Source organism: Macaca mulatta, chromosome 1, assembly GCF_049350105.2.
Source record: "Macaca mulatta isolate MMU2019108-1 chromosome 1, T2T-MMU8v2.0, whole genome shotgun sequence".
Lineage (NCBI taxonomy): Eukaryota > Metazoa > Chordata > Mammalia > Primates > Cercopithecidae > Macaca > Macaca mulatta.
Genome location: NC_133406.1, coordinates 211829964 through 211854013, shown reverse-complemented (window position 1 = coordinate 211854013; position 24050 = coordinate 211829964). Strand labels below are relative to the sequence as shown.

The 24050-nt window shown below is 39.5% G+C and overlaps 1 protein-coding gene across 50 annotated transcripts in view; it reads left to right on the top strand.

Annotated features, from left to right (window-relative positions):
- Positions 1 to 24050, top strand: part of EPB41 (erythrocyte membrane protein band 4.1) — a 278208-nt gene that overhangs the window by 191727 nt on the left and 62431 nt on the right. For 22 of the 50 annotated variants that reach the window (XM_077965593.1, XM_077965637.1, XM_077965601.1 and 19 more), the window contains 5 exons: positions 376 to 473; positions 3832 to 4004; positions 17190 to 17398; positions 21998 to 22054; positions 22217 to 22258. In XM_077965593.1, coding sequence (XP_077821719.1) covers positions 376 to 473; positions 3832 to 4004; positions 17190 to 17398; positions 21998 to 22054; positions 22217 to 22258 — 579 coding nt within the window. The remainder of the gene's footprint in view (positions 1 to 375; positions 474 to 3831; positions 4005 to 17189; positions 17399 to 21997; positions 22055 to 22216; positions 22259 to 24050) is intronic. The other 28 variants (XM_077965633.1, XM_077965611.1, XM_077965586.1 and 25 more) reach the window with 5 other exon arrangements.

The window sequence follows — 24050 nt, the reverse complement described above, 5'->3', positions numbered from 1 at the left end:
CCATTCCCTGTTCATTGAATAGTGTCCCAAATGCAGATAGTGACTAAGGAAAAGTAGTGTCTGGACAATCAAAAGGTAACTTAATTGTGTCTCAGAAAAATGTATAGTGAATGTGTGTGTGTTTTCTGGGAAAAAAAAAAAAGCGTAAATTATATGAGATGCATTCCCTGGCTTTCTTACTTTGGAAAAAGCCACCCTCAGTGAGTGAATTTCTTTCAATAAGTAGGAAAAAATTTCAAATGACATTTTATGTCCTTAAATTGGTAACAGTGGCCTCTTTCTGCGGCACCATATTTCTCTGGTACTGTATCACTGTAATCTGGTACTTTATCACACGTAATACTTCATGTCCCATGTTTATTTGTGTTTTTGTAGCAAGAACAATATGAAAGTACCATTGGATTCAAACTTCCCAGTTACCGAGCAGCTAAGAAATTATGGAAGGTCTGTGTAGAACATCACACGTTTTTCAGGTATTATTCTCACTTAAGTATTTTTCAAGGATAAATTACTTATAACGTTTCTATTTTAAGCCTGCTATTAAAATTCCTTTCATTGTATGACTGGCACTGTTTTATTCAGCTCAGGTGAGATCATCTTAAGCAAGACAAAATGAATCCATTTCTCTCCCTTTGAGTTGAAAAGTATGCCTCAACATTTCCAAAGCACCTGTCTGTGTGTGGTAGAAGGAAGAGAGGAGTAAGGAATGGGAACCTGTATTTACTAGGGACTCTGGGATTGCACTAATTGTAACTAAAGTCAGTCCAATTAAGGGGAGTTACCTTCACTTACTTCCACATGGAATTTTTTTTTTTTTTTAATTTCACTCTTGTTGCCCAGGCTGGAGTGCAGTGGTGCGATCTCGGCTCACTGCAACCTCCACCTCCCAAGTTCAAGCAATTCTCCTGCCTCAGCCTTCCAAGTAGCTAGGATTACAGATGCCTACCACCATGCTCAGCTAATTTTTTTTATTTTTAATAGAGACGGAATTTCACTATGTTGGTCAGGCTGGTCTCAAACTCCTGACCTCAGGTGATCCACTCACCTTGGCCTCCCAATGTGCTGGGATTATAGGCGTGAGCCACCGTGCCCGACCAGAATTTTTATTTTTATTTTTTTGTTTTGTTTTGTTTTTGTTTATTTTTTTTCCACATGGAATTTCTGTAAGCAATGCTTAACTAATTTTTGTGGGGCTTTTATACTATAAGGTTAAAGATGTGAAGCTGATTTTTTTTTTTTTTTTTTGAGATGGAGTCTCGCTCTGTTGCCCAGACTGGAGTGCAGTGGCAAATCTCAGCTCACTGCAACCTCCGACTCCTGGGTTCAAGCAATTCTCCTGCTTCAGCCTCCTGAGCAGCTGGGATTACAGGTGCACACCACCATGCCTAGCTAATTTTTGTTTTTGTATTTTTAGTAGAGACGGGGTTTCACTGTGTTAACCAGGATGGTCTCGATCTGCTGACCTCATGATCCACCCACCTCGGCCACCCAAAGTGCTGGGATTACAGGCGAGAGTCACTGCGCTGGCCAACCTTGAAGCTGATTGTTAGCTTAGCTCTAATGAAACCTAGAAAGGGAGCACACAGAACCATATTTGAAGCCCAATAGTACCAGATAATCAGAAGACAGAAGAAAGTATTTCCTCTGCTGTTTGTTTGTGATGGAGTCTTGCTTTGTTGCCAGGCAACAAAGTTGCTTTGTGCAGTCTGTGATCCTGGCTCACTGCTCCTGGGTTCCAGTGATTCTCCTGCCTCAGCCTCCCAAGTAGGTGGGATTACAGATGCCCACGACCACGCCTGGCTATTTTTTATATTTTTAGTAGAGATGGAGTTTCGCTACATTGGCCAGGCTGGTCTCAAACTCCTGACCTCAAGTGATCTGCTTACCTCGGCCTCCCAGAGTGCTGGGATTATAGAAGTGAGCCACCGTGCCAAGAGGCCATATTATTAACCCCTTGAATTCATCTACCAAGCATTTTCTGTGTGCTTACCCTTCTTGTATGCACCATGCTAGGCACTGGGAATATACCACAAGATAATTCTAGTCTCTCTCCTGATGGAACCCAATCTAGTAGAGAAGACAGATCCTAGACAAGTAATTACTTGTGTTGAAAGGAGAGTTAGCTAGTTATTTATCAGTTTGCCTTTTTTTTTTTTTTTTTATGAGACAAGAATCTCACTCTGTTGCCCAGGCTGGAGTGCAGTGGCGTGATGCCTCAGCCTCTCAAGTAGCTGTGACTACAGGTGCACACCACCATGCCTGGCTAATTTTTAAATTTTTAGTAGAGACTGGATTTCACCATGTTGACCAGGCTGGTCTTGAACTCCTGACCTTAGGTGATCCACTTGCGTTGGCCTCTCATAGTGCTGGGATTACAGGCGTGAGCCACTGCGCCCGGCCCAGTTTGCCTTTTTAAGAACATTTCTTTATTATGGGAAATTTCATCTGTAGCAACAGTACAATAAAATCCCCTTGTATTTATCACCCAGCTTCAAAAAGTATCACCCCAAAGCCAATCTTGTTTCATCTGTATCCCTACCCATTCCCTCCCCCTACTTCCAAGATTATTTTGAAGCAAATCCCAGGCCTCATGTCATTTCATTCATAAATAAACTTGATTCTTAAAGAGAGAGAGATAATCCTGATGTATTTTCCTTCTATTTATATTTTCATATAATAGCACTATAGCACAGTCAACAAGAAGAAAATTCGAGGAAATTAATATTTCATTTATTTCAAAATGAAACAGGGTACATTTTATACCCAATTAAAGAATCTTAATTATTGGCATTAACACATTTGTTTGTGCTTTTATCATCCCTCCTTCTTTAAAATCAAACCACAAAAGTAGAATTTTTTTAAAAAGAGCAAGGAGGAGTAAAAAATAGTGATTTTTGAATGTTTAATACCTGTGGTATAGATTTCAACTGCAGCCAGTTTACTTATTTGTAGGATGGCATATTTAAATCCATTGCATCAAAATAAGAGGATACCTTAAAATGTAATGCTCCCTTACATAAAAGAAAGTGTATGTTTGCTGAATTGAAATTAATTACCTCAAAGGGAAAAGTACTCTCTTTTTGTTAGTATTTGATGTAGGAATTTATGTATTTATTCAACAAACATTTATTGGGTATCATATTTATGCCAGGCACTATGCCAGAAGCAAAAACACAAAGATGAATAAGCCATGGTGTTTGTTCTTTACTCCTAGAGAATTCAGTCTTATAGGGAAGACCAGCATAGAAATAGATTGTTTAATTCAGTATGGTACAAAGAGTACATAGAGTACCATATAGGAAAAAGATGGGGTTCCTAAGTGAGTGTAAAAATACACCAAATAACCTCTTAAATAGATTACCAGGCATTAATTGAGTTTGGAGTGCATTTGACAAAACTGTCATTCTAGTAGAGTGGAAAAAGAACTCTGGGCTTGGACTTTGTTTCTGCCTAATATCCTAACAGCTGTGTGACCTTAAACAAGTAACTTCTTTTTTGAGGTTCAGTTTCCTTTATCTATAAAATAGTGAAAACATTACAAGGATATAGTAAAAATACTGCAGTGCTGTAAAAACGTTTTGAAAACTGTAAGGCCCTTTCTATAGAGATATAAATGATATTATTAATGTAGGTCCCAACTAAATTATACTGGTTGCTTTGAGAAATGACAAAGAAGCCAAAATAATGATTACTTGATTGAAAATTTCTTAGTAACTATATGGAAACCCTAAGAATTGTTGAAACTTTTTTATTCTTGATTTTGTTTTTAATTTTACAGTTTTAGAATAAGATGAATATATAATAATATGACTATTATGATTTTTCCCCCAGATTGACATCTACAGACACCATTCCCAAAAGCAAATTTCTTGCGCTAGGATCCAAATTTCGATACAGTGGCCGGACTCAAGCTCAGACCAGGCAAGCTAGTGCTCTAATTGACAGGCCTGCCCCACACTTTGAGCGTACAGCAAGTAAACGGGCTTCCCGGAGCCTCGATGGAGGTTTGTATTGAATATTAATTATTTCTTGTGATCATAATTCATTTGGAAAGATAAAGGAAGTACAGTTGTCTATAAGAGAACCAAATTAAAGAAGCTCAGGGTTGGGCCTGGTGCGGTGGCTCACACCTGTAATCCTAGCTCTTTGGGAGGCCAGGGTGGGTGGATTGCCTAAGCTCAGGAGTTTGAGACCAGCCTGGGCAACACAGCGAAACCCCGTCTCTACTATTGAAAAAAATTAGCTGGGCGTGGTGGCGTATGCCTGTAGTCCCAGCTACTCAGGACACAGAGGCAGGAGAATTGCTTGAACGCAGGAGGTGGAGGTTGCAGTGAGCCGAGATCACGCCGTTGGACTCCAGCCTGGCTGACAGAGTGGGACTCCGTCTCAAAAAAAAAAAGAAGCTCAGTAGTGAAATGAAAGGGATCTTACTAATTGTCTAATCTTAATAGAACTATCTTAAGGAAAGGAAAATAGAGATTCAGAGAGTAGTAACTAGATCATGGTTCCACTGCTAGGTAGCGGTAGATCAAACACTACCAGAATTAGAATTATAAATCTACATCTATCAGAATCTTTACCACAGAGTAAAAATCTAATGTAGTATGCTGAACTGAAGCCCTCTTAGCGTTTAAAAATAGCTATTATATTTTTCTGCGGTCCTGGTAACACAGGAGGCTGAGGCAGGAGGATAGCTTGAGCCCAGGAGGTGGAGGCTGCAGTGACCTATGATTGCACCTCTATACTCTAGCCTAGGCCACAAAGTGAGACACTGTCTCTAAAAAAAAAATAAATAAATAATAGCTATTTTCTATAGTAGAAAAGAGGAAAAGGGTCTGCCTTACTACAACAATCTTTTTTTTTTTTTAATTTTTTTTTTTTTTGAGATGGAGTTCCACTCTGTGGCCCAGGCTGGAGTGCAGTGACGCAACCTCGGCTCACTGCAACCTCTGCCTACCGAGGTTCAAGTGGTTCTCCTGCCTCAGCCTCCCGAGTAGCTGTGATTACAGGCACGTGCCACCATTCCTGGCTAATTTTTGTATTTTTAGTAGAGATGAGGTTTCACCATGTTCACCAGGCTAGTCTCAAACTCCTGACCTCAGGTCATCTACCCACCTCGGCCTCCCAAAGTGCTGAGATTACAGGTGTGAGCCACTGTGCCCAGCCATACAAGAATAATTTAAAAAGAAGTTTGTCACGTGGCAATTATGGATAGGAAACTCCAATATCCTATTGTTGGAGTCGCCAAATGTTGTTTAAATAAAATAGGGAGGAAATACACAAATTTCATGATTGTATAATCTGACAGAAGGTCCGTCTGAATTGATATATTGTGGGAGGATCTTCTAAGTTAGCATTTGAGACCATTACTGAAATGAGGTAATAAGCTACATTCAGTTCTTTATGTCACTAAGAAAAGAGTGGCTAATAAATAAAAATTCAGGCTAGGTGCAGTGGCTCACACCTGTAATCGCAGCACTTTGGGAGGCCAAGGTGGATGGATCACATGAGGCCAGGAGTTCGAGATCAGCCTGGCCAACATGGTGAAACCCCGTCTCTAATAAAAATACAAAAATCAGCCGGGCATGGTGGCACACTCCTGTAATCCCAGCTACACAGGAGGCTGAGGCATGAGAATTGCTTAAACCTGGGAGGCGGAGGTTGCAGTGAGCCAAGATTGCACAACTGGACTCCAGCCTGGGAGACAGAGACTGTCTCATAAATAAATAAATGAATAAATGAAAATTCAGAAGGGCTGGGTATGGTGGCCCATGCCTGTAATCCCAGCACTTTGGGAGGCTGAGGCAGGCTGATCACTTGAGGTCAGGAGTTCAAGACCAGCCTAGCCAGTACAGTGCAACTCTGCCTCTACTAAAAGTATAAAAATTAATTGGGCGTGATGGCACACGCCTGTAATCCCAGCTACTCGGGAGGCTGAGGCACGAGAATTGTTTAAACCTGGGAGGTGGAGGTTGCAGTGAGCTGAGATGGCACCACTGTACTCCAGCCTAGGCGACAGAGTGAGACTCTGTCTCAAAATAAAATAAAATAAATAAAAGATATAAGTTCAGAAGGCAATAACCCAAATAGGGTATTATTGATTACCTTTATTATTTGTTACCAGTGTACAACCCTATGCTAGCTACTGTAAAAGCAAGGTACATGTTGTTATGTGCATATATAGTGTAGAGGTTAAGGATTTGGGTTCTGGAATCAGACAGACCTGATTCCAGTATCAACCCTAGCATTTATGAGGTATGTTCCTAGGCAAATTACTTTATTTCTCTGTGCCTCCGTTTTCTCATTTGTAAAATGGAGATGATGATAGTATCATACTACCTCAGAGTTTTCATGAGGAATAAATGAGGTGGCATATGTATGGTACTTAGCACAATGGCTGGCACTTAATAAGTTCCCCCCCACAAAATGTTAGCTATCATTAAGATACTGTTTTTCTGGCTGTAACATTTGTATCATCTGGAACCATGCTACTATATTCTGGTTTGTGATGTATGCAGACTCTCTCATGAGGTATGTAGACCATTATACAGCAGCCATAGTCACCATTTGGAAATTCCCTATTAATTGAGCAAGTATTTCTTTCCATGATGTGAGGAAATTTTTTAATAGAATGTAAAAATATCCTTTTTACAATGTTCCTCTTGGTTTCATAGTTTAGTCATCTCTTGTGCTAGGTAATGTGCTAGGTGTGAGTCCCTGCCCTCATTGGATTCTTAACCTAATGGAGGATATTATAATATTCATCAGAGTGAAAGAAACAAGGCATTATGAGAGCCTATATCCTTAATTTAGAGGAATCGGGAAGGGGTCAGCCACATTTGGAAAAAAGATCACCTAAGCAATAGGACTTTTGTGCTTCCATGCTGTGAGTCATGTTTTGTTTTGTTTTGTTTTGTTTGAGACAGAGCCTCACTCTGTCGCCCAAGCTGCAGTGCAGTGGCACAATCTCAGCTCACTGCAACCTCTGCCTGTAGGGTTCAAGTGATTCTCATGCCTCAGCCTCCCAAGTTGCTGGGATTACAGGCATGTGCCACCACACCTGGCTAATTTTTGTATTTTTAGTAGAGATGAAGTTTCACCATGTTGGCCAGGCTAATCTTGAACTCCTGGCCTCAAGTAATCTGCCTGCCTCAGCCTCCCAAAGTCCTGAGATTACAGACATGACACCCCCCACCTTTTTTTTCTTTTTTTGGGGGTGTTTTTCTACTCTCCTGAGGGGCTGTTTTTAATAGTAACAATACAAGTCATGTTGTGTGCTTTGTCTTAATCTTCATGAAAACACTATGAACTAGGCTTGAAGATTAAATAACTTTTCTTGAGACATAACATCTGATAAATGGAAGTGCTAAGAGTGGAATTCAGGTTGATTTAACTCTAAAACTCATGTTCTTTCAGGTACATATTTGTTACTTTGTTCAACAATTTTTCCCGTGGGCCAGGTGGTATTCCAGTCACTAGAGATACAGCTGTGAGCACACAAACATTGTCTCTGCCTTCATGGAGCTTACATTCTGTCACTGGAAACAGAGAAGAATAAAACAAAATAATTTCAGATGGTGATGAATGCTGTGGAGAAAATAAAACAGGATAAGGGATATAGACTATCTGGGGAAGGGGGAGATTAAGGAGTATTTCAGATTGGATGGTCCAATCTAATTTAGAAGGCTTCTCTGAGGAGCTTCATTTGAGCTGAGACCTGAATTATGCGAAGGAGCCAGCCATCTCAAAATCTAGGGGAAGAGCCTTGCAGAAGAGGGAGTAGCGAGTACAAAGTCCTAAAGGTAGGAATGAGCTTGCCGTGTGTCTAGAGCAGTGCTGTCCCATGGACCTTTCCGTGCTGATAGAAATCTTTCATTTTGTGATATCCAGTTCAGTAGCCAATAGATATATGTTTCTGTCCACTAAGAACTTGAAATGTGGCTATGTAACTGAGGAACAGAATTTTAATTCCAATTTAAATAGCCACATGTGACGTATAGCTCTCATATCAGACAACATAGGTCTAGATTCCAGAAAATGAAGGGGTGAGGAGTACAAAATAAGTGAGGTCAGAGAAGTAGGTGGGAGCCAGATTGTATAGGGCTTTGTGGGCCACAGTAAAGAGTAGATTTTATTTCATTTGCACTGGGAAGCTATTAGAGAGAGTGATGTAATCTGAATCCCATTTTTAAAAGATCGCTGACAGCTGAAAAGTGCATTGAAGTGTCAGTGAAAGAAGCAGGGCGAAGGCTGTTGCAGAGTCTGGGACAGCTTGGACTTGAGTGTTGGCAACAAAGACAGTTCGGAAAAGTAGTCAGGGATACATTTGGAGATAGGGCTGACTGAATTGCTGATAAATTAAGTATTGGAGATGATAAGGAAAAGAAACTTAAGTTTTATTGCTTGGCTTAATCATTTAGTAGAATGAGAAAATCTGGGAGAGTAGCAGAGCTGGGGATATGGAAAATAAAAACTTCTATTGTGGATAAGTTAAGTTTGAGGCATAATCATTTAATCTTCATGTCTTTGCCATATTCAGATAACACTATCAGGCATCTCCCTCCTTGTCCAGTAAATCACCTTACGTCCAGTTTATCTTAGGTATGGGGAATTATCTTTTTATCCTCATTTTTCAGGTGAGAAAACTGAGGTTGGAAAGTTTAAGTGACTTGTTCAGCATCTCACAGACAGTAAGTTGCAAGCTATGACAAAAATCCAGGTCTGTCTGATAGCATGTTCCATGGCTTTTCCTGCTAAATGGAGTTTCATGGTTATATAGATACTATGCCTGATGTATTGCCTTTTCCTGATAGCAAAGATAACCAGAATCAAGTGTTAATGAGCTTTGGTACCTTGAACAAGTTAGAAAGCTGTACAGAAATCACATCTTGACTGCCTTATTACATTTATATTCTGGAAATTTTTTTAAGATGCATGGTGTTAACTTGTCCTGGTAATTACCACAGTTCTTGCTACAGTGTATTTAATAAATAAATATTGGCTGGGTGTGGTAGCTCACGCCTGTAATCCCAGCACTTTGGGAGGCTGAGGTGGGTGGGTCATTTGAGGTCAGGAGTTCGAGACCAGCCAGGCCGACATGTTGAAACTCTGTCTCTACTAAAAATACAAAAATATTAGCCAATTAGCTGGGCATGGTGGCATGTGCCTGTACTCCCAGCTACTCAGGAGGCTGAGGCAGGAGAATCGCTTGACCGCAGGAGGCAGAAGTTGCAGTGAGCTGAGATCACACCTGCACACCAGCCTGGATGACAGAGTGAGACTCCGTCTCAAAAATAACAGTAAAGTAAAATAAAATATCATTCTGTCCCTGCTGTATTCCAATGTCACCTTTGTTATAAATCAGGTGACCATAAATTTGGGAGTTCATTTCTGGTCTCTCTAACCTCTTGTATTCATCGTTGTCTATCCTTGTGTCAATACCACACTATCTTAATTATTCTAGCTTTTATAAGTGTTATCTAAGTTCTCTAACAATATTCTCTAAGATTATCTTGGCTATTTTTAGCCCTTAGCATTATCTTACATATTGTGGAATCAGATTTTCAATTTCCACTAAAAAAGTCTTAATAGTTTTATTGAGATTTAGTTGATTATATGAATCAGTTTGGAGAGAATTGATATTATTATAATATTGAATCTTCTGATTCACAAGCATGCTATAACCCTCCTTTTGTTTGGGTTTCCTTTAATTTCTCTCAGTAATGTTTTGTGATTTTTGGTGTAGGTAACTTGTGCATCTTATATTAGATTTATTCTTAGAGATTTGATGTCGTTTGCTATTTTATATTAGTATTATTAGACAGGGTCTCTGTCATCCAGGCTGGAGTGCGATGGAGCAATCATGAGTCACTGCAGTCTCAGTCTCCCAGGCTCAGGTGATCCTCCCACCTCAGCCTCCCAAGTAGCTAGGACTACAGGTGCACGCCACCATACCTAGCTAATTATTTTTTATTTATTTATTTATTTATTTTAGAAACAGGGTCTTGCCATGTTGCCCAGGCTGGTCTCAAACTCCCAGGCTCAGGCGATTCTCCCACCTTGGCTTCCCAAAGTGCTAGGATTACAAGAGTGAGCCACCACACCCAGCCATCTTTTGCTATCTTAAATGATATCTTTTGGTTTTTGGCTGGTTGCAGTGCCTCATGCCTATAATCCCAGCACTTTGGGAGGCCAAGGTGGGAGGATCACTTAAGCCTGAGAGTTCAAGACCAGCCTGGACACCATAGCAAGATGCTGTGTCTTAAAAAAAAATTAGCTGAGCATGGTGGTGCACACCTGTGGTCCCAACTACATGGAAGGCTGAGGGAGGAGGATCACTTCAGCCTAGGAGGTTAAGGCTGCAGTGAGCCGTTTCTGTGCCACTGCACTGCAGCTGGGGTGACAGAGGGAGACCCTGTCTCTAAAATAAAATAAAACAAATAAATGGTATCTTAAATTTGTTATTTTTGTTGTTTTGGTACATAGAAATACAATAGATTTTTCTAGTTTGACCTTATACTCAGTAATCTTACTAAAAAATTTATCATTAATTTTAATGGTTTATCTGTGGGTTATTTGGGGTATACATTATTGTGTACCCAACATCAACTGAAAATAATGATTGTTGTATTTCTTCCTTTCCATCTCGCACTTTTAATTTCTTTAATTGCTTTGTTGCTGGCTAAAACATCCAATGTAATGCTGAATATAAGCGTTAATAACTGTCATCTTTCCCAATTTTAGGGCTAAAGCTTCAGTATTTCATCAAGCTTCCTTATATGGTATTTTCTTTATCATATAAAGAAGTTTTCATTCTAGTTTCCTACATGTTTCAATTGTGAATTAGTGTTACTTTTATCAAATGCTTTTTACTTCATCTGTTGATATCATAAAATGATTTTTCTCCTTTTTATGTGGTGGATTATTTTTACTTTCAATTTTTAAACCACCTAAGAATTTTTGGAGTAAGCTCAAATTGGTCATAATACACTTTTCTTTTTTATCATTTTGGGGTTTTTCCTTTTTTGTCATGTTGTGGTCAGGCTTTAGCTTCAAATTTATGCTGGTCTCATAAAATAAATTGAAAAGAATTCCTTCTTTTTCTGTTCTCTGGAAGAGTTTGTTGAAGACTGTTGTCATTTCTTTGTTACCATTTAGAAGAATTCGCCTTTGAAGCCAATCTGGTCCTAGAGATCTCACTGTGGGAGGTTCTTTACTTACAGATTCAGTGTCTTTATTAGATGAGGGACTATTAAAATGTTCTAGTTCTTGTTTCAGTTTTGATAAACTGTGTTTCTTTTTTCTTTCTTTCTTTCTTTCCTTTTTTTTTTTTTTTTTTTTTTTGGAGAAACAGTCTTAGCTCTCTCAGGCTGGAGTACAGTAACGCCATCATAGCTTGCTGTAGCCTTGACCTCCCAGGCCCAAATGATCCTCCCACCTCAGCATCCTGAGTAGCTGGTACCACAAGTACACGCTACCACACCCCACTAATTTTTTAATTTTTATAGAGACAAGGTCTTACTGTGTTGCCCAGGCTGATCTTGAACACCTGGGCTCAAGCAGTCCTCTCACCTAGGCCTCTCAAAGTGCTGGGATTATAGGTGTGAGTCATTGCACCTGGCCTAGTTGTGTTTTTCTAGGCAATGTGCATTTTATCTAAATTTCCAAATATATTTACATAAGGCTGGGTATCTTTTTAATACCTGTAAGAACTATAGCAGGGTCCACTTTTTGCATTCGTGATATTGGTATGTTGTACCCTTTTTGTTTCAAATAGGCTTGCTAGAGATATATTGATTTTATTAATCTTTTCTTTCTTAAATTGTAAATTGACTATATATTTATTATTTACTTACTTATTTGTGAGATGGAGTTTTACTCTTGTTGCCCAGACTGGAATGCAATGGTGCGATCTCAGCTCACTGCAACTTCTGCCTCCCAAGTTCAAGCAATTCTCCCACCTCAGCCTCCCAAGTAGCTGGGATTACAGGTGTGCGCCACCATGCCCAGCTAAGTTTTGCATTTTTAGTAGAGACGGAGTTTCACCATGTTGGTCAGGCTGGTCTCTACCTCCTGACCTCAAGTGATCTGCCTACTTCAGCCTCCAAAAGTTCTGGGATTGTGGGCATGAGCCACCAAGCCGGGATGACAATTTATAATTGTATATATTTATGGGGTACAAAGTAATCTTCTTAATTTTTTCAAAGAACCAACTTTTGGTTTTGTTGTTTTTTTCCTATTATATATACTTTAACTCATGTCAGCTCATATCTTTATTATCTTTATTTTCTTTACACTTTTATTGAGCTTTTTTAAAAATAATTTCTTGAACTAGATACTCATTAATGTTCATTATTTCTTTTTTTTATTTTTATTTTTGTTTTGTTTTGTTTTGTTTTTGAGACGGAGTCTCGCACTGTCACCCAGGCTGGAGTGCAATGTTGCAATCTTGACTCACTGCAACTTCTGCCTCCCGGGTTCAAGCGATTCTCCTGCCTCAGCCTCCTGAGTAGCTGGGACTACAGGTGCACGCCACTACGCCCAGCTAATTTGTGTGTGTGTGTGTGTGTGTTTTGTTTGTTTGTTTGTTTTTCAATAGAGATGGGGTTTCACAGTGTTGGCCAGGATGGTCTCAATCTCTTGACCTCGGGATCCACCCGCCTCGGCCTCCCAAAGTGCTGGGATTACAGGCGTGAGCCACCGGCACCCAGCCAATGTTCATTATTTCTTACAACTTAACCTTAGAATGTAAGTGACTTGCCTAAGGTCACATAGCTAGTTGGAAAGAATTAGGAGGGAATCCAGGACCATTCTCCTAGGCCCATGCTTTTTACTCTTCACCATGATTACTTTTTTTTTTAAGAAAGGGTAGAATAAAAGTTAATAGTCAATATTGGTTGAGCACTTAGTATGTTCCAGGCACTGTTCTAAGCATTTTGCATATCTTTTAAGTATCTGAAGTGCATATAAACTGAATAGGACAATTTTTTTTTTGTAGTTCTGTTTTTAAATGTCTTTTTCTCTTTGTGCTATGGTATAAAAACTGGAAACATGTCTGTGGAACTATTTTTCCCTCCTTTCCTTAGATACTTCTCCGTGCTCCTTAAAAGATACTTTTTCCCGTTGAGTCACCCCTCCCTTTTCAAAAAATTAATATAACTCTGTAAGCTAGAGATGATGTATCAGGCAAACTTTTACAAGAATTGCTTTATAACGGCTCTCATTTTAATGATAAAAATGAGCATTCCCTTTCTCTTCTGTTACGTCTGGTCCTCAGAGCATCTGCCTCACCAGCTGGAATACCAAAACTGGTTCTGATCCCAGTTTTATGATAGAGTAGTAAGTTGCAAGGGTAGCTAATAATGATGACAAAGATTATATTTTTCTTGTACTTTTTGCTTTTCAAAGCATTTCAAAGCTACTTAGTGAATAAGAAAAAGCATTTAGGAATTACGGTTTTACTCATGAGGAAACTGGAGCACAAAAGAAAGGGCCACACAACCAGGTAGTTCATCCATTCGGTGAGCAGTGATTAAGTGAATCTTGCCAGGGGTGTACATCCTTATCACCTTTGGAACTTTAAAACAAAACACATGCCCAAGCCTCACTCTTGGATAGCTCATTTCACTAGAGTGGGCAGATAGCTCATCACACGCATCATCTGATATTTTTGTTTTTCAAGACCTACAAATGATTTATGTGGTCCTCTGATAAAAGAACGACCCTACTGCACACTAGCAGAGATTGTGCTAGTAAATAACAGCTAGAAGTAGAAGTTGTTTGCCTTTACTCAGTCTGATGGTTTGAATTTTATTCTTTACTGCTCTAGTATGTAACTAAGTTTCTATTGTCAACCAAGAGCAATATAGTATTGAAGTTAGTGGGTCACCATCAGCGTTTTTCTTTGTGTAGACCTTCAGATATGGGAGATACTGGATTTTTAAGTTATGTATTGTCTATATATGCCCCAAAATGTTGTAAATATTAATAGCTGAATTAATAAAACTGAAGACCCACACATCTTAAAAAGCAATCACTACCCCCAACACTGTAAATATCCTAAAAAGCATTGAATTATATATTTTAAATGAGTGAACTGTATGGTATGTGAATTATGTCTCAAAACTGTTTTAAAAAGCCACGATCACTACCATGATATTATAGAGTTAATATCTTCCATATTTTACATACGATTAAACTAAAGTTTGTAAGATTAAGCTCCATGCCTTAGGTCACACTACTGTGTGTGACTGAGTCTGGGCCTAAGACTCATAATTTGGCTTTTGCCTCTGTTCCATGCAGCCTTTCACAGCCAGGGCTTTTTATTGTAATGTTATTATTTTTCCAATCTCTGAACTGTGTTTCTGTCAGTTTCCACACTAATACCTTCTTTTCCACATACAGTACAGATTGCCAAGGCTAGGAATGCTGAAGACATAAATCATTTGGCTCTGCAATATTAGTACTGGATTGAAACCAAAGACAAGTGGCAAAATAACACATGGTGAAAGCATGGGCTATGTTTCTGTGATGCCAGGCGTAGTTGAATTAATTCTTTGAGAGGAGGTGTGAATACACATGTATAATGATACTTAAACACAACTGTGAGCAAAATATTTTGTCACATTCCCCTGTGTTGTCAGGTTTGGTCTGCCATCTGCCATTCTTGCAGTGACTGCTTAAAGCACCCATTAGTAGTAGCTCTGTGCTAATCCAGAGTTATTAGTACTAACCCAGTAGTAGCAATCTGTGCAAGAGGCCACAGATTTTTCATGGAAGATAAAGGAGAGGTTTTTTTTGTTTTTTTTTTTTTTGAGACAGAGTCTCGCTCTGTTGCCCAGGCTGGAGTGCAGTGGTGCGATCTCGGCTCACTGCAAGCTCCGCCTCCTGGGTGCAAGCCATTCTCCTGCCTCAGCCTCCCAAGTAACTCGAACTACAGGCACCCACAACCACGCCTGGCTAATTTTTTGTACTTTTTAGTAGAGATGGGTTTCACTGTGTTAGCTAGAATGGTCTCAATCTCCTGATCTTGTGATCCACCTGCCTTGGCCTCCCAAAGTGCTGGGATTACAGGCATGAGCCATAGCACCTGGCCAATAAAGGGGATTCTTGAATTTCTGCTGTTTTTCCGATATATTCTCTAAGGAATTAGTTCTTTCATTGGAGATTACTATAGGGTAATGAGCATTTCTTTCTTTTTCTTTTTTTTTTGAGACAGAGTCTGGCTCTGTTGCCCAGGCTGGAGTGCAGTGGCACAATCTCAGCTCACGCAAGCTCCACCTCCTGGGTTCAGGCCATTCTCCTGCCTCAGCCTCCCTAGTAGCTGGGACTACAGGCACCCACCACCACGCTTGGCTAATTCTTGTACTTTTAGTAGAGATGACATTTCACCACGTTGACCAGGCTGGTCTCGAACTCCCCACCTCAGGTGATCCGCCCACCTTGGCCTCCCAAAGTGCTGGGATTACAGGTGTGAGCCACCGCACCTGGCCAAGCATTTCTTTCTTGATATTGTTGTATGAAGTAGTTGAGAATTTAAAGTTTTTATCTGTTCAGATTTATGGAATTCCTTTATCTGATCCTTACAATTTATAAATCTAAAAATTTCAGGATGAATTATGTTCAGTTATAGTCAGTTTAAGAATGCAGGAAAGTATATAATAAAAATTACTGATTTCCATGCAAATTGATTAAAATATAAAAGTCTTGGCCGGGCGCAGTGGCTCACGCCTGTAATCCCAGCACTTTGGGAGGCCAAGGCAGGCAGATCAGTTGAGGTCAGGAGTTCGAGACAAGCCTGGACAACATGGTGAGACCCCGTCTCTACTAAAGATACAAAAAATTAACTGGGCATGGTGGCACACGCCTGTAGTCCCAGCTACTGGGGAGGCTGAGGCAGGAGAATCGCTTGAACCTGAGAGGCAGAGATTGCAGTGAGCAGAGATCGTGCCATTGCACTCCAGCCTAGGTGACAGAGCCTCTGTCTAAAAAAAAAAAAAAAAAAAAAAGTCTTAGTACAAAAGAGGATAACAATATGTTATCAGAAACACAATGTCGAAAAACACTTTTATTCCTAGATACTGTCAGATAAGTGAAGTTTTATTACAAAGTGTAAATGTTTTATATCCCTGAAAGAATTAACATAAAAACCACAAAAATGGTATGAGTGATTGTTTTGAAGTAAGCTGTCTAAAACTTAGATACCAAATATTCCAACACAACAATTAGCTCTTAGAAAAGATCAAGATTTTATCATAAGCCTGTATAGTTTATTCTCTCTAAAACAGTGTATATAGCTTTTCCCCTAAATTAAGGTTTCTTAACCTCAGTAACTTCAGCCTCTATGCACTGGATGCCAGTACCTCCTTTCTCTTCCCTCCTCAGTTACAACAACCAAAAATGTCTCCAGACATTGCCAAATATTCTCTGGGGACAATTTACTCCAGTTGAGAACCACTGCCCTAAATATATTAGAGAATAAGAGCTATAATACAAATTGGTAAGACTGAGAGATAGTAGGACAGAACTCAAAAGATATTTTTGTTTAGGTTTGAGTACTGACAAAGATTTTGAGTTCGTGTTATTTTAATCAAAGGATATATTATTAAAAGGGAGAGCATCTGATTCAAAGATTTGTCCTTACAAGCATCAGAAAGTAGTTCGTGTCTTACCAGAAGAGCCATTTATCAAGTTATTTTGTAATCATTCCAAGGAGGCTTACAGAAGAAATCAGACTTAATTCTTTTTTCTTACAATATATTTTTAGATTCCTGAAATAACCTTAAAGTGAACACATCTTTATTTTTAAAAGGCCTCATGGAAGAAATCACATTTAGTTGACCCTTTTTTCCCCACCATAGACAACATTGCAGGTTTTTGAAACTAAAATTACAAGATAAATGGATTTTCTATTTCTTTTCTTTGATCCTGTCTCCCCTGAATTCAGCATTCATGGAATATGATCATTAACACATTTTAGCCTTTCTACTGATGGTACATTTAACTTTCCTGTTGCTGTCAGTTCCCTGGCAGAGCACTAATGATTTATTTTTTACCCTCTGTATGATAGCCCACTACACACTGTAACATTTGTGTGTGCCCTGGATTCACAGTTATTTTGCCTGGTGACTTTGAAATAATACAGTAGCTCTGGCCTTTACTTATTCTTCCCTTTTCCCTTTCTCACATAGCAGCAGCTGTCGATTCGGCAGACCGAAGTCCTCGGCCCACTTCTGCACCCGCCATTGCTCAGGGTCAGGTTGCAGAAGGTGGCGTCCTAGATGCCTCTGCTAAAAAAACAGTGGTCCCTAAAGCACAGAAGGAAACAGTGAAGGCTGAAGTGAAAAAGGAAGACGAGCCACCTGAGCAAGCTGAGCCAGAGCCCACAGAAGCATGGAAGGTATGTCATCAGTCCAAATACTTAGCTAACTCACTTTGTGATTTAGAAGCCTTAACATTTTGACCAGGAACGTGTTCAAAGCAATTGCTTATTCTCATAGGCTCAACAAAGTTATTCCTCATTCTTTCTAAATGAAGATGTCTCCCATGAACCTGTAAAATATTTTCATAGAGTTATGTCAATAAGACTGTAAGCTATCTCAGAAGTTATAAGGTGACCCACTCCTTGACCCAACTATTATTTTTCTAAATGAACTTATAAAACACACCAGTATGACTGATCCTCTGCTTTTTAAAATAATTTTTACTCATCTAGAAGGAATCGCTACATAGATTTTTAAGACTAAGTTCTGCTATTGTGATTAAAATATAATTTTATTTTCTAAGATGGACGTATGCACAACATTTCCAACGAATAGGTATTACATAAAGCACATCTATGTGGTTGCTCAAATCTTAAGTAGCATTACAAAAAGGAAAAGATCCATTATGTAGGAGAGGTTGTACTGCTGAGTTACCTATGGTTCTGAGTTAGTTGTATCCACAGTCACTGCACTGTGTTGAAAAATCACCAATTTAATTAGCAGATTTCCTAGACGGTGACTAGACTGACCTTTTATGTGTTAAGCTTCGTAAACACATTTAAGCAGTGATGGAATCGAAGTGCTAGCTCAGATTTATTGAAATAAATATAGGTCTTACTGTTGGCAACAGGAATTATGAGAAGCAGTCTTTATAAGGAGAATTACATTTTTATATGTCTGTTAAGAAATTAAAAAAAAAATTAAACTGAGTTAGATCTTAGTAAGTGTCCTCGCTTTGGCAGATGGATTAACCTTGTTCTTTTGGAGCCAGATCAATATCTAGTTTATTTCTAGAGCAGTGGACAATCTAACTCTGTTTTGATTGTATTTAAAAAAACAAAACAAAACAAAACAAAAACTGTTAGACCAGGTTTGGAGGTTCTCACGTGTAATCCTAGCACTTTGGGAGAGCAAGGCAGGCAGATCCCTTGAGCCCAGGAGTTCAAGACCAGCTTTGGCAAAATGGCGAAACCCCATGTCTACAAAAAATACAAAAACTAGCTGGGTATGGTGACGCACATCTGTAGTCCCAGCTCCTTGCGGGGGCTGAGACAGAAGGATAGCTTGAACCTGAGAGATTGAGGAGGCTTCAGTGAGCCGAGATTGCACCACTGCACTTCAGCCAGGGTGACAAAGTGATACCCTGTCTCAAATAGTGAAACCCTATCTCTACTAAAAATACAAAAATTAGCTGGGCGTGGTGGCAGGTGCCTGTAATCCCAGCTCCTGGGGAGGTTGAGGCAGAATTCCCTGAACCTGGGAGGCAGAGGTTGCAGTGAGCCCAGATCACACCACTGCACTACAGCCTGAGTAACAGAGCAAGACTCCGTCTCAAAAAATAATAATAAAGAAAAAAGCAAACTGTTAAATATGACATACAGTTTTACTGTCCATTTGGGACTACCTTGAGTCCAAAGAGAAAAACAGATTGAGTGAATGGTAGGTGTTTACATTTTTGTACGTAGCCAAATATTTATGACATTGGTCTTCAGGTTCAGTGTCAACAATGCCTGTTTAATGTTAGACTACCTCCTCAGTTTTTGATGTTAGAATATCTCACCAGGCACTTTTGACTATCCCTCCATTTGTTATACTAACTAAAAAGTGTTAGCTTACTGGAATTGTTAGGGGAATCTTCCTAGTGGCTAAGATTCCTCTGGCTTTCTGCTGACTTACTTTTACTCCTTTTTGCCTGTATCATAGACATAAATATCTTCAACAATAGGCTCCCTTTTTTCTTGGGAACTTGGCAGAGTAAAGAGATCACTACCTGGTATAAGCTTTCCAAGCCAATAGGGGGTCTTTGTTGCCAATTAATTCTACATAAATATATGATTTGAGATACTTGTGTTGAAATGAGACTGAAGACCACCTCTGATAACTTATTATAGTAATGGTGGTGGCAGAATTAAGGGTGACTCTGAGCTGATTTTATATGTAGCAGTTAGAAAATAACTCTGGTGGCAGGCACGGTGGCTTACGCCTGTAATCCCAGCAATTTGGGAGACCAAGACGGGTGGATCACAGCCTGGCCAACATGGCGAAACCCCGTCTCTACTGAAAATACAAAAATTAGCTGGGCATGCTGGCAGACACCTGTAATCCCAGCTATTTGGGAGGCTGAGGCAGGAGAATCACTTGAACCTGGAAGACAGAGGTTGCAGTGAGCCGAGATCACGCCACTGCACACCAGCCTGGGCAACAGAACAAGACTCTGTCTCAAACAAAACAAAACAAAACTATGGCATTTACCTGAAGCCATATTTATTATATAAAGCAATAGTAGTGATAAAGTAGCCTTGTAACTGTAAATTTCATTATCTGACATTAGTTTGAGATAGAGATGGCTTTTTGTTGTCATTTTAATGAGGTCTATTCTGCAAGTATGGCAGTAGGTACTATCTCCCCCATGTATATTGTTATCTCATTTAATGTTCTATGTAGGGGCATACACAGAAATACTGTTGCTACTTGGCCTCAATTCTTTTTTTTGAGATGGAGTCTTGCTCTGTCACCCAGGCTGGAGTGCAATGGTGCGATCTCAGCTCACTGCAACCTCCATCTCCCAGGTTTAAGCGATTCTCCTGCCTCAGCCTCCTGAGTAGCTGGATTACAGGTGCCCACCACCACGCCCAGTTAATTTTTATATTTTTAGTAGAGACAAGGTTTCACCATGTTGGCCAGGATTGTCTCGAACTCTTGACCTCAGGTGATCCACCTGCCTCGGCCTCCCAAAGTACTGGGATTACAGGCTGAGCCACCGTGCCTGGCTTGCCTCAATTCTTAAACTGAAGTAGAGGCTGTCAATTTTCTGCTATTGGATTGATAAAGATCCAAAGCAAAAAGAAGTCATTATTCATTTGAATGAGGAATTTAAGCTTTGTAAAATACATTTTTTTTTTTTTTAAGACGGAGTCTCATTCTGTCGCCCAGGCTGGAGTGCAGTGGAGCGATATTAGTTCACTGCAACCTCCGCCCCTCCAGGTTTAAGCAATTCTGTGCCTCAGCCTCCGGAGTAGCTGGGATTACAGGTGCGTGCCACCACGCCCGGCTAATTGTTTTGCATTTTTAGTAGAGACGGGGTTTCACCATCTTGGCCAGGCTGGTTTTAAACTCCTGACCTCGTGATCCACCCGCCTCGGCCTCCCAAAGTGCTGAGATTACAGGCATGAGTCACCGCTCCCGGCCTGTAAAATAATTTAACATTATTGTTTGCTAAATGCACAATTCTAGGAAGACATTATCTCCATTTTATCCATAAGAAATTTAAGCTCTGGGGGGGTAAAAAAAACTTGTTAATGACCACACAACAAGTATGCTGGGACTTAAAGTAGAAATGACCCAAAACGGTTAATTACCCCTGGTAGTTAAAGTGCTGTAATGGGGTGTACTTAACTTAACACTTGACAGTGTCACTAATTTTGTAGCTCTCTCAGGTTTTTTAGACTCAGTTTAGGGAAGATAGCACAATGACATTATATTCCAAAGTAATGCTGCTTAGTGTAATTAAAAAGAATATCAACACCACAGATTGATGAGGTTCTGTAAAGAACTTAATGATATAAAGTGATTTAGCCCTTAGTAAAAACAATCAATTTTTTAATTTAAGATATCCAATGCTTTGTACGTTGCTCACTCTATTATGCTCCCTCTTAATAGCCTGTTTTTTTTTTTTTTAATAATTACCCCATTTTCTATGTATAAAATGACATTACTAAAGGTATTTCAAAGCTAGGCAGGAGACCTTAGCTATTCTCTTTCTACTATTAATACTAAGGATGAATCTTGCCCTTCTACCAAACACATAGGCTCCACCTTCCTAGAGAAGATTGCAGTGTGTTGAATGTTGCAGCTGAATCCTGCATGTGCTTGTTTATAACCAGCCCTGGGAGTAATTTCATGTGTCAGTTACAATTTAAATTGGGTTTATTGTAATGTTTTGTTGTGTAATAAACTGAAGAATGAAGTGCCTCCTTAAGTATATTGTTCAACTAACAAAATCCTTTGTGTTTACCAGTTTGGTGTCATATGTGGTTTATTACATGTGTGCTTTAACTAAAGATTTTCTTCCTGTCATATATGTCATACGTTGATAACTTCATATGTAAATTTGTTTTTAAATGTTACTTAAAGTACTTCCAGACCATTTTTTAAAGGCAAAACAAAAACATGGCTATTACATTAAATAAGCCTAAATTATTCTTTTAAGTGGATACTTTTTTATAAATAAGTATAAAAATATATTTTCTTCATCAATAGAATACTTACCTTAATTTTCTTTTTTGATAATTTGGATATCCATGTTACCTTTTCAGCCTTGAAAATGTGGTGGTAAACACAGATGACTTTTGGGAGTAATATCCTTCCCTGTAACACCCTCCATAAGACTGCATCATGATGATTACATATCAGCGTATTTCACAACCAGCTTAAAGATGCAGCTTATTTGGAAACAACACTATTCATAGAAACCTACTAACCTAAAATGTTTTCACTACTTTATTTCTTAAATGTAGGTGGAAAAAACCCACATCGAGGTGACAGTACCCACCTCAAATGGTGACCAAACACAGGTTTGTGCCAATAGGCCACTTGTTCCTCTTTCCCTCCACCCGCTCAGTTTTTTTCTTCTCCCTTACTCCCTTTTCCTTAAAATTATAAAATGAAGGTTCAAACAAACTTCAATGAGCAACATTTTATCATTTTTCTTTCTTTTTTAAATTATGGCAAAACAGAAGCTTGCAGAAAAAACTGAAGATCTGATAAGAATGAGGAAGGTTAGCCATTTTTCACTTTCACAAAGCTACATTGCCATTTCACCCATGCTGACTTACAATGCATTAAAAAGACAGTGATCCATTCTTTTCATTGATTTCTTTTAATCAGGAGTTGTTAATACTTTCAAATAACGGATATGGGCCAGGCACATTGGCTCACGCCTATAATCCCAGCACTTTGGGAGGCCAAGGCAGGAGGATCCCTTGTGGTCAGGAGTTTGAGACCAGCCTGGCCAACGTGGTGAAACCACATCTCTACTAAAAATACAAAAATGAGCCAGGTGTGTTGGTGCACGCCTTTAGTCCCAGCTACTTGGGAGGCTGAGGCATGAGAATCGCTTGAACCTGGGAGGTGGAGGTTGCAGTGAGCTGAGATCATGCCACCGTGCTCCAGCCTGGGTGACAGCTATACACATATATTTACATAAACTGAAGAAACCATAATCCTATACTATATGTTGAAAAGTTTCATTAAACTTTTCATTAAACAGTGAGAGTCAAACCTTTTATATTTAAAAATGTATAAGAACTATTTCACAATGACATCATATTCTTAGAATGATAATATTTTATACACATTTATCATAAAATGAAAACCATCATAGCTGGGTGTGATGGCTCACACCTGTAATCCCAGCACTTTGGGAGGTTGAGGCAAGAGGATCCCTTGAGTCCAGGAGTTCAAGACCAGCCTGGGCAACATAGGGAGACCCCGTCACTTCAAAAAAATAAATTAATTAATTAACCAGGCGTGGTGATACACTCCTGTGGTCCCAGCTACTTGGGAGGCTGAGGCAGGAGGCTCACTTGAGTCCAGGAGGTTAAGGCTGCAGTGAGCCACAACTGCACCACTACATTCCACCTATGTGACAGAGTAAGACCCTGTCTCCAGAAAAACACCCTCTGTAGCAGCAGCCCCAGTACTGTGTATAACTATGGGTTTGACTTCTCTGTGCCTCATTCTTTTCATCTATAGAGTGGGATGAATCAGTTTGAATCAGTTAACTGAATATATTTATTGGCTGATCATGTGTAAAATGATAATCTTTCTTAGATCTTTTTTATAAAAGAGGTCTAATTTTTTATTAGATTTTGTAATTAGAGATTATAAAATCTCTAATTATACTCAGTGTCACTAAGTATAAAATACATCCCAAAAGCTAAATAATGTTTTTAAAGCATTTCTTCACTCCATGATACCTGGAGTTTCAGTGTTTTTTACAGTCATATGTTTTAAGGTAACCCTCAAACAGTTCAATTTCAAAAATGAACATAAAACAGCTTGTTATGCCGGGCGCGGTGGCTCAAGCCTGTAATCCCAGCACTTTGGGAGATCCGCCCGAGATGGGCAGATCACAAGGTCAGGAGATCGAGACCATCCTGGCTAACACGGTGAAACCCCATCTCTACTAAAAAATACAAAAAAAAAAAAACTAGCCGGGCGAGGTGGCGGGCTCCTGTAGTCCCAGCTACTCGGGAGGCTGAGGCAGGAGAATGGCGGGAACCCGGGAGGCGGAGCTTGCAGTGAGCTGAGATCCGGCCACAGCACTCCAGCCTGGGCGACAGAGCGAGACTCCGTCTCAAAAAAAACAAAAACAAAAACAAAAACAAAAAAAAAACAGCTTGTTACATAAGAAGCCAATGAAGCCAGGAGCACTGTCTTTTTGAATAACATCATCACATTCTTTCATCATTCATGAACAAGGTCATCGTTTTCTCGTGGTAATCATGTTCTCTGTGTGTCCTTGTGACTCCGACCATTTCATGTTGGCATATGCTGCGCTGTGGACAT